A 10967-nucleotide genomic window follows, 5' to 3' on the forward strand; every position below is an offset into this window, starting at 1 on the left:
TTCAAATGCATGAAACCATTAATCCAACCGCCAATGCAATATCATGTTGAAACAAGAGGTATTCGTGATTACCGAATACAACAACCTAGGCATAATCATATGAAGCATTTGGTTAAAACACGACTCTTTAACAGCCAACATGTACACATTCATGAATGGTAGCACAAAATATATAGTTGGCGCTACTATCCGAATAGAGGTGGATTTTAACTTCACACTATTTTGAATCAACCAGACAAATTATGACAATGTTCAAATAGTTGGGTAAATCAAATCGTTCATAAAGTCAAAAGGGCATATTCAAAACCTTGAAATCAAATCAAAACAACTAACACAATATGTATTATAGAAAACCATCGGGTGCAGACGGAATGAAGCACTTGAAAATGGAGAATATTATACACGGTTCCATGTACATTCAACAGGTACCAACAATATTACCAATTGTTCTCCACAATGAAGGCATTTTTTATCACAGTTAATACTTCAGAAGGCAATTGTGATAAAGCATCATACTATCGGGGCAAACTTAGCAATACACCCATGCATTCAAGTGCATTCAGTAGACAAATGCTCTGCATGCGAAAAGAAACGGATAAAATGTGTGTAATACAATATTTGATAAGCAGCAAAAAGCAGTCACAACAAAACCACAACTGTATAGCGCTATGTGTAGGGAAAATAGAAGTAACAAGTATTTGCAAATAAAATCTGCTAATAGAAAAGTAACCGTCGTTTCGTTTTCAACTTCCCTGCGGTTATCGAATCGGTTCTCCATAACCGAACCGGGACAAACACTAGAGTATATATAGCTTGGTAAGAATCGTCTGAAATGTGAGTTTGATTTAATTAACTATACTACTGATTTAGCAATTCTTTGGTAAATGTTAAACACTTGAACAGAAGTTGCATTACAACTCACTAACTGTTAAAATTGGCTTCATTAATTTACTTTTTATACCGATACCCTAAATCGCCAATGAATAGACCTTAGTCTAAGGACCTTGGTTATTCTGATGCGATTGCCAATGCCAAACCGTCAAATTTTGAATGTTTTTATTTGCAATAATGATGGGGAATACGATGTTCTTCGCAAAAAAACTCAATGTATATCCAATCCATTCTACTCTGCGTTCGATTTGACTCAAATAACTCTGAACTGACTCGCCTAATTCGCCTCACAACAAATTCAAATAGTTTCGGATCAAATCAAGTCGCGAAGAAATCAAATCTGATTCGAATCTTTGGAATCCGTCTAGGGATTGAGTCTTCGAATCTTCCGAATCCTGATTCTCTGCCGACACCAAATCACAACAACAGTTCGTTGTTGCAACACAAATACTCCGTGCACGATCGTACGCTGAACAAGATTCGCCACTGGCGGAGATAGTGAATTTATTCCCTTCAGTACACTTTCGTCTGTGCGCTGGATTACGCAGCTGGGAACAGAGGTTTCCTGTGTTACAAGGGCTACAGTTTAGGGTAAACGTTTTAGCTGCTGTCCCAGTACGTTCGCTTTCGTTGATCGAGTTAAAAGTAGTGAACAAATTTCCCTCGTTCGTGAAAACATGGGTGTTCCAAAAGTGTACGTTGTCGGTGTTGGCATGACGAAGGTGAGTAGTTCGGGGCATAGTCCACTTCCACAACGAAATTAAAACTTGCCCCCCAGTCGGGGGGCTCACATCATGTACACCCTCATTATCCTACTAATTGCACCGTATTCAAAAGAATATGCTAATTTTGAACATCCGATTTGAAACTATCAAACATATGAGGGCGAAACTGGAACTAGATATTTTTTATATCTATAAACAAACCTGCCACTTGCTCGAAAGCTCCAAAACTAGAAACTACTAAAAAATGAATGTAAAATATAGCTAAATTATGTGACACAATTCACTAGGCTCGTCCTCACTCAATACTCAACAGTGATGTGAACTGGAAGGCCGGTCTTAAAGCGACTGACCTATGGAGTGGACACCCCTTCGTTCGTCGAACAGGTTTCATCTTCAACAGGCTTTTATTCAATTCCCTTTTTTCTACCATGCGACTACCCGACGAGGCACGCAACAGCGTTCGGAGTCAATTATTATGCAATGAAGCAGTATTTGGCAAGCCATACAGACGCTGCAGACAACATGAATTATGCTTTGTTCCGATGCATACGACGGGGTTGCACGTACAACAGCAGAAAGCATTCGACGAAGATGTGGACCACCAAGAGGGTGAAGTCTTTATCTTCCAAATTTGTTTTTGCACCCCCGTGGACTTAGTACTTTGGCTTGACAAGAATGTTAACTGATAAAGAAATTTCAAGTCATCGAAAGCGATATTGTGATATTGTTCGCATGACTTTATGATCCCCAAAACTCATTTCCTCTGAATGTCTATTCGGAAGTTTATATTGAAAGATTTCAAAAATATGTGTGCGAAATATGAAGCGTTTGTATCGACCAGTAATATCTTAAAGCTAGGCTTATAAAAGAAGTTTTAAATTTGTTATTCGCTTACGGCGAGCAATGTAAACTGTTATCTTATCTGAAACGAAGCATTCGTTGGCTCCATTGCAATGTTTACGATCCGACGTTTATAAAAGAACCCCAAGGCTTATCACACGTACGTACAGATAATTCAAATGACACAGCACATTTATGTAGTAGCATGTAAACTCTCATTTTCAGCGCCGAGCAATCGTTCTTTGTATGTCAGACATGGGGAACATCAATAACAAATCCTTACGATGCTTTTCTAGTTCGAAAAACCGGGTCGCCGGGAGGACTTTGACTATCCCCAGATGGCCAAGGAAGCGGTCACCAAAGCCCTGAAAGATGCTCGCATTCAGTACAGCGACGTGCAGCAGGCGACGGTCGGCTACGTGTACGGCGACTCAACCTGTGGGCAGCGTGCATTGTACGAAATCGGCTTTACCGGAATTCCGGTTTACAATGTCAATAACAACTGCTCGACCGGTTCGACGGCGCTATTTCTCGCGAAGCAGCTGATCGAAACCGGCAACAACGATTGTGTGCTGGCACTCGGTTTCGAGAAGATGGAACGAGGTTCCCTGACGTCGAAATATCTGGACCGTACGAACCCGGTCGAGTTGCTTGTTACGGCCATGGCTGAGAACCATGAAATTACCGGCGCTCCCATCTCTGCCCAGCTGTTTGGCAATGCCGGCCTGGAGCATATGAAAAAGTACGGCACGAAGCCGGAACACTTTGCCAAGATTGCTTACAAAAATCACAAACATTCCACCAACAACCCGTAAGTGTTTGGAGGCACGTGTCGGGTCGCGATGGTAATAGTTAACACCCTGTTCTGCACGTTTTAGGTATTCCCAGTTCCAGGACGAGTACAGCCTCGAACAGATTCAAAAGTCGCCAGTGGTACACGAAATCCTGACCAAATTGCAGTGCTGCCCAACTAGCGATGGAAGCGCTTGCTGCATTCTGGCCTCGGAAAGCTTCGTGAAGCGACACGGTCTAGAAGGGCAGGCTGTGGAAATTGTTGCCATGGAAATGTCGACCGATGTTCCCAGCTCGTTTAGCGTAAGTGTGAACGAAACTAACAAGGAATACGATTGATCAGTAGTCCAATGGTATTGAACTTTTGTCTTTCTTCGTTTTGTTGTAGGAGGGCAGCGCGATGAAAATCGTCGGTTACGACATGACGCGCAACGCGGTACAAAAGGTGTTCGGCAAGACGAACTTCAAACCTAAAGACGTCGATGTGGTTGAACTGCACGATTGCTTCTCCGCTAATGAACTGATCACGTATGAAGCGCTCGGTCTGTGCGAACCTGGCAAGGCCGGCGAGTTCATCGACCGTGGCGACAACACGTATGGAGGACGCGTAGTCGTGAATCCCAGTGGAGGATTAATCTCCAAGGGACATCCCCTGGGTGCCACGGGATTGGCGCAGTGCTCGGAGCTCTGCTGGCAACTGCGCGGCGAAGCGGACAAGCGCCAGGTGAAGAACGCTAAGCTGGCCTTGCAACACAACATCGGGCTCGGTGGCGCCGTAGTAGTTGGCCTGTATCGGCTCGGTTTCCCCTATGCCAAGCGGCCAATCAACCCCAGCCTAACGGCAGCCGGCAAGCTGAAGGACACGCCCGACGGTTTCCTGGTTACTCCGTACATGAAGGTGCTGGAAGAAGCGATGCAGGACGATAAGGACAACTTGATCGAGGGCGTGCGCGGTATTTACGGCTTCAAAGTCACCAACGGACCGGACGGTGCCGAGGGATACTGGGTAATCAACGCGAAAGTCGGCAAAGGATCAGTACGCTATCGTGGTACCGACAAACCGGACGTCACATTCATCATGAACGACGTCGACGTCGTTGACCTGATTTCAGGCAAGCTGAACCCACAGAAGGCTTTCTTCCAAGGCAAAGTGAAAGTACAGGGCAACATGGGTCTAGCGATGAAGCTGATGGACTTGCAGAAGCGTGCAAATTCGCGAATTGAAGAACTGCGAGCAAAGTTGTAAGAAATTAAACAATAGTACGGGAATCAGGGTACCACACTTCGGGTAGTTAGTAATCGATGTTATAAACGACTGGCAAGCGCAATATTTTACTTTTCCTGTTTTTTATTTTGTCCGGGCACAGCGTAATGTTTATTTTTTCGTAATAAAAACAAATAATCTTGGTGATTGTAAAACAACAATTTGTCAACAATTTGTGATCCTTGCTTTTTTTAGTAGTAAAGTAAGTGATGATAGTGATGATGGAGATGATGTTGATGGCTAGTAACCTTAAAGCCTACTCCACGGGCTACTTAGTTGGTTTTCACCTTTTCGTCTTTAAATCCCGACACTCCCCGGCAGCATACGCGTTTGAACAGCCAGATCCAGCAGGCATGGTAGAGCACCAAGAAGCTGAACGTTACGATGTACACATCGAACTGATGGTACGAATACCACGGCAGCTCGCTCGAGTAAGATTGCGCCAGCGGCAGGCCACCGGTGGCAGCCACATGCTCACACCACCAGACGGCAGATTCGAGTGCACTGATCGGTCGGTTGCGATAGGAAAACGAAACGCGCTTGGCGCTTTCCATCGCCACCGGTTCCAGCGCTTTACGCAGTGCTTCCTGCACCGTGTCGGTGGTGATATCTTCGTAGTGCAACACTACGCCCATTCCACGGTTTGTCAGTGCAGCGGCGTTGTTGTACTGCAGGAAAGGAAACCAATTATTTCGGATCCATCGGAAGTGTGTTGCATCCACATACCTGATCGCCGTACATCGGCGTTGCTACAACCGGTACACCACAGTATGCAGCTTCAGACGATCCGAGCAGTCCACCGTGGCTCATGAATACGCGAACCTTGGGATGACCTGAAATGGAACGATACAAAAACGGAATCGGATGTGGATGTCTGCAATATTTTTTAAATTATTTTTTCAACAATTCACTCTACAATCGAACTCCCAAACCATATGCTAACTGTTTCCAGATCATGACTGGCGTACTTAAATGTCTTAATCCCTACCAAATCCATTTGTTATTAAAGTCAAGCAATGACTGTTTTTTTTCGTGAGTGAGATTCGACCTTGATTGATTAGTATGCAAAGTGATGACGAGACGAAACGATGTTTGTGTAACCCGTTTTATGATCGAGATCAGAAACACATTCGATATGCTCTAGGTATCAGATTTCTTACATGAATTACACACTTCCTGTAAAAAAAAAAACAACCAACTTTGTCCTATCAAAAATATACGCTTGACATGGAAGAAACTAATCAAATATGATCAGAACCCGTCCCAAATACCACTCTGGTTAGCCCTGTCTCGGTACTGATCAGGAAGGCCAACAAGGTTCAACCTATTTAATGTATCACTTTCAAGCCGAGGCCAACCTGGAGGAAATACTGAGGCACCCAAAGAGAAACTGAAAAATAAGATTACTGCCAATTTCACACACCATTCGATCCACTCGTTGTCAAATGATTGATGGTTGTCTGCAGGAGCTGTAAAAAAGTGGCCAGCAAAAGATATTGCAAAAACCGTAAGGCCTCGCTGTACAATGGTCGGTAGTTATAAATGTCGTTCGCTTTTTACGCGGTAGCGCTTTCAATGTTTTACGATATCACACGCGATCGATTTACCGCCAAATGAAAACCCCTGCCCACCGGAAATGGCAAAAACATTTCAAAGGTTCCGTTAACAGTTCGAGCAAATAAAGCACCTGAGATGAGAAATAAAGTAAACTAAGCAAGCTTATGGAAATCAGGAAGGAAGCTTAAAAGAAAAAAGTAATTAACAAAAAATGATGCTAGAATCGATTATTGCTGCTAGTTACGCATGTGGAGGGGGCGCACTGTTGAGTGGCTTAATTTGCCATGCGCCAGTCGCGTGGCATTATATTTTTTTAGTTTTGTTCTTTCTTATCTTTTTCGTTCTCGTTTCGTTTAAACTGACATTCATTCCATCATTCCCGCAAGGAGCGAACAAGCGCGCGCGCGCGAGATCGAAAAATACAAATTCAAGGCCAAAAGTTCGCCACAAAGTTAACACAAAACCAACCTTTTACCCCGCCGCATATCTCTCCCGCTAAACTAAAAGGTTCAAAACGGTACGGTAAAATACAAAAAAAAGGAAAACCCGTGATCCCCTGTCTATATAACGACCAACTAATTACTTGAACGACTGGTTCCACCTGATGCTGAGAAACAGTTTGTTTGTTTTCTGACCACTAGTCACGATACGCGGGCAGCTATGGAAAATGTTTCCGCTTGGTTGCTGCGTCATCGTTTGCGTAAAGCCGCTAAATCATCAGCGTGACCGTTTGTCTTTGCTTCATGTGTTTTAAAATTATAAAACACATGAAGTTAAGCAGTTAAGAGTTAAAATTAAAATAAAATAATGTAGAAATAATACTTACACAGAATCTCTCGCTGAGGGAGCCATTTCCGAATGTACACGTTTGCTGGCTGATTGGGGAGTGTTTCGTTTTCCCACTTCCAGATGACACGTTGCTTGAGTCGTCCCAGTGCCTTCAGGATGGCATCACGCTTTTCGGCCGGCAGTGTCTCCGCACGGATCATGGAACCCCAGCTGATGTAGATCACGCCGTGATCGGCCGAGTCGAGGAGCTGCTGGAGCTCCCCGTCCAGCGACTGGAAGTTCTGAATGTGAACGCCACCGACCTCGAGCACGGCCGGACTGAGGGGCTTGGCGCCGCTCAGCGAATAGTGCTGGTTGACGAACATCATGGCGGTGCGCTGTTGTAATTCCCGCACGTCCGGTATTGCGCCCTCCCCGAACCGCGCGCGCAGCAGTTTGTTGGCCGCGGCATCGTTGAACCAACTGTACAGTGCCTTGAAGGACTGCACCGTGATCCAGTTGGCTAGCCGTTGCGAGAAGTCCATCCGCTCGGTGTAGCCCATGAACAGTGCCGGGACGTAAGCTGGCAGCGTCGGATTCCCAACGCGCTCGTAATGCCAGGGCATCAGTGGGCAACTGCTCAGGCCGATAAAGGGCGCCTTCAGCTGATGGGCAATGCCGAGCATGCAGTCACTGTTGAACTGCTCCACCAGAATCAGATCGTACTGAACCTTGGAGTCTAGCACCGTCTGGATGGCGCTCGAGTTGAGGGCATTGGCGCACGCTTCCTTTCCCCAGTTGTACAGCATGAAGAACTCCATAAAGTGTCCGAATCCGGGCCGATATTCAAACAGCTGCGCAAACAGAGAGGAAGTAGTTCAGTCGGAATGAAATTATTTAGCAAGTAGGCCTGTCTGAAGAAAATCTGGTTGCCATCCCCTCAACAGAAGAAGAAATAACGAAAACTCAATTCCAAGGTTATAGTTGCAACACTAAAACGATTCTTCAACATTTCCTTTCGCGCTGCAAGGAAGTGATGTTACACATAAAATTCCATACCGTTCATGGCTTCATATCCGTTATAATCGAACTTGATGTAGAAGAGAAAGAAACGGAAACATCGGCAATGGCAAAATCACACCAAGGCAGGCAGTATAAAAAATGTGTATGCCGATTTTCGGGGCAGTCATCTGAAGGTTTACAGAATGCACTTTGCCGGTTGATAAGTCCACAATATTTGATAGTGAGTCAAGAGCTTATCTATAACCAAATAGAATATTTATTTAGTTGTTTAAGATATGGCGATGCACAACATTAGTTATACCACAGGAGAAAGATAAGAAATATAAGATGACGAGTACTTATCTATGTTTGTTAAAAGTGTTGAAATGGAGTGCCAATATTTTGCTGGAAAAGCTCAACACATCACGTTGGTTCTACAAGCACCAAGCGTAGGTTCTGGTCTAACCAAACAACTTTTACCAAACTTTGCCCATTCGCAGAAGGCACAAAGCGATTGGCAACAACGTGCACGATTTCACCAAAGTTGTTTTCTAATCCTGTCCAAAGATTGATGGACGTTCCCCACAACAAGTAGTATTTTTTTCTCCCTCCGACAAATGCGCTGCGCCATCGTGGTAATGCTCGTGTACCTTTACCATACTATTATTTTTTACACGTGACCTACCTCAAAGCTGACCGAATCCGACAGTGACATCATACCTTCGAGAGGGATGTCCAAGTAGTTCGGCGGTGGATTTTTCTCTGGAAAATGGCTAATGACCGAGACTTCGTGACCGGCTTCAGCCAAGCCCTTCAGTATGGGTTGGAAAAAGTGAAAATGACTCTGACCGGGATGCGGAAACAATCCGAGCACTTTGTACGCCTGGGTCAACGGTGACACGGCGATTGCCACCAGGATCACCGTTTGTAGCATGGCCATTTTGTTCCGTGGGTTCTGGACTAGCGAGCTATGAACTGCAAATTAAAGAAAGAAAGAATATTATAACGCAATGAAACCGAAAAGAGATTAACGATGCTCAGTTAAAGATTAATCAGTCGTATAACTACCCTCTACCGCCGCTTTTCTCTCCTTCTGGATTGGCAGACAGGACAATCTTTCCACAAAAGAACCTTCTCGTTAATTCGTTGATAAGTCATCGGTTAATTTTTTCTTCCATCCTTTGTGCCTCCCAAAATTCTGCCGAGCGGGTATAATTTAAAATTTAAATAAGCCTTAGGAAGTCGGATGATCGAAAAGGCAGATAGAGCGATAAGACCGTTGGTATTTGTTCGTTTTCTGCGTAACCGGTTTAACAAAAGATTAAAACGACTCATGACATCTAAAGACAGCTAGAAAAGGATTGGCCAAAATGTATGCCTGCCGTGGCAGACAAAATTTAGAATGCGTTGGGAAAGATCAGGTTTGAAGTTGTTATTTAATTGAATAAGATTAATAGTTCATGTCGGCTTTGTTCTTCTTTTTCACTTCAATTTAATTCTCCCAAGCAAAAGGGGTGAATTCAAAAAATATTAGGTAAGATCATGGTCGTGTTCAAAAGGTGTTATTCAAACTTTTTTTTTCAAGTTGATCAACATTTTACATTTATTTGTTTTCCTACTCTAAAAAAACACAAATCATTTCACCTAAAGTATTCAAATTCCATTTACTAGAAAATGTACCAACTGATCATAACATCATAAAATAACATCATCAATGGTTTATGACGAATCTATCCAAGTATCTCTAAACATGCGCCAACTTCCACTGCTCAATCTAATTACTACTTCCGACTCAATCGATCGTCTAATTTGAAAGTGCACGGAACCAACGATTGTCTAATAAGCATGAGACGGAAAAGGAACACTTGTGCACCGGCGGCGATGCATACACGACGCAGGCAGCATGCTGCTGGAGCTTGACCGTGATCGTGCAGCCGAGGCATTAGCAACGTGTGTCGATCAGTATTGGATCACGATTCACGCAATTTAGTTCCCACCGCGCGTTAACTGCCGCTGAGCCTCTCTTAATCGCTTGAAGGACTATTTGACCTTTTAGCAGCCAGTTCTTTCCTTTTGGGGGTACATAATGGGATGTTCTATGGCGTTAAATGGTTCAATTTGACCATATCATTTCTTCAAGTTAAGACACTCCAAAAGCGACAGCTTCTTGGATATTGCAGTTACATCGGCCTACTTTCCTCACAATTGCAATGCTTATTGTTCGTGCCAAAATGCACTCTATGTAACGTTAGTGTCATAATACACCGCACAGCTGTTCCGAGGCAGAAGCACTTGTCTTGCAAAACGATGTAAACAACGCACGCGGCTTCAGGGTCCAAAGAACTTGCGCAAACGCAAGCGAACAGGAAAAAGGTGCACCATTCCCTAATGAAGCAGCATAACTTCATTCATCGCAAAGGGTTTTCTGTCCAGTTGTATTTTCTATTTTATCTACGAGTCGCCCATCGATTTATTTTACAATCAAACGAAAAATGGTTCACTCCATATCACGTCCCATATTGACAAAATGATATTGATACCCTCGAGTGTGATAAAGCAGTTTTAAAACATGACTCAATGAAACTCATTTGTCTTTTGAAGGTACTCTTGTCTATCGTATTGTCGTTCGTAAATCAAATACTATTTTTATGTCGGATCCTCTATCCGATGCCAAAAATAACAACTCGTGAAAAAAATAAATTAACAACAACACTGCCTAAAGAAGCCATTGTTATGCTGGTTTACATAATCTAAGCCACGAAATATGTAGTGATTTTGCTAGTGCCAGAAACACAGCTGTAACACAATCTGAACACGATTATATCGACCACCACCCGTTGCATGTGATAAGAAAACGGCCAATTTGTCTTCATTGACATCACTTTGCGGCGGAATACAAACTTACATTCACTGTTTGGCGACACTGTGGATCATTGGAAGTATGGAGAGTCTCACAAGAAAAAACGGAAATGATATTCCGAAGACGAAGTCAGCGCTTGAAAATGCGACCACACCACGACACGACCGCTGCGAACGGCACCTTCTGTGAAACTGATTCGCGGTTTCTTCGTCTCCTGACCAACGGTCGCTCGCCCACCGCGCATTGATTCGATCAGCTGCACAACAGC

At 43.9% G+C, this 10967-nt stretch overlaps 2 protein-coding genes across 2 annotated transcripts; one reads left to right on the forward strand and one right to left on the reverse strand.

The window, feature by feature from the left end:
- Positions 1-1354: 1354 nt before the first annotated feature.
- Positions 1355-4674, forward strand: LOC131266107 (sterol carrier protein 2). The gene is made up of 4 exons (XM_058268467.1): positions 1355-1613; positions 2753-3267; positions 3335-3551; positions 3637-4674. Exons 1-4 carry the CDS (start codon positions 1569-1571, stop codon positions 4492-4494), a joined length of 1635 nt encoding a protein of 544 aa, XP_058124450.1. The 5' UTR covers positions 1355-1568; the 3' UTR covers positions 4495-4674.
- LOC131266108 (UDP-glycosyltransferase UGT5-like) lies at positions 4607-10879 on the reverse strand. The gene is made up of 5 exons (XM_058268468.1): positions 10745-10879; positions 8525-8814; positions 6896-7691; positions 5239-5345; positions 4607-5180 (listed from the first exon to the last, which is right to left on the reverse strand). Exons 2-5 carry the CDS (start codon positions 8777-8779, stop codon positions 4785-4787), a joined length of 1554 nt encoding a protein of 517 aa, XP_058124451.1. The 5' UTR covers positions 8780-8814; positions 10745-10879; the 3' UTR covers positions 4607-4784.
- Between the last annotated feature and the right edge of the window lie 88 nt (positions 10880-10967).

Source organism: Anopheles coustani, chromosome 2, assembly GCF_943734705.1.
Source record: "Anopheles coustani chromosome 2, idAnoCousDA_361_x.2, whole genome shotgun sequence".
Classification (NCBI taxonomy): Eukaryota; Metazoa; Arthropoda; class Insecta; order Diptera; family Culicidae; genus Anopheles; species Anopheles coustani.

Coding starts and splice junctions, on each gene's coding strand:
- LOC131266107 (XM_058268467.1), top strand. CDS start 1,569: ATGGGTGTTCCAAAAGTGTACGTTGTCGGTGTTGGCATGACGAAG. Junction 1,614..2,752: donor TCGGTGTTGGCATGACGAAG/GTGAGTAGTTCG, acceptor ATGCTTTTCTAG/TTCGAAAAACCGGGTCGCCG. Junction 3,268..3,334: donor AAACATTCCACCAACAACCC/GTAAGTGTTTGG, acceptor TGCACGTTTTAG/GTATTCCCAGTTCCAGGACG.
- LOC131266108 (XM_058268468.1), bottom strand. CDS start 8,779: ATGGCCATGCTACAAACGGTGATCCTGGTGGCAATCGCCGTGTCACCG. Junction 5,346..6,895: donor CCCTCAGCGAGAGATTCTGT/GTAAGTATTATT, acceptor GTTCCATTTCAG/GTCATCCCAAGGTTCGCGTA. Junction 5,181..5,238: donor CGCCGATGTACGGCGATCAG/GTATGTGGATGC, acceptor CCTTTCCTGCAG/TACAACAACGCCGCTGCACT.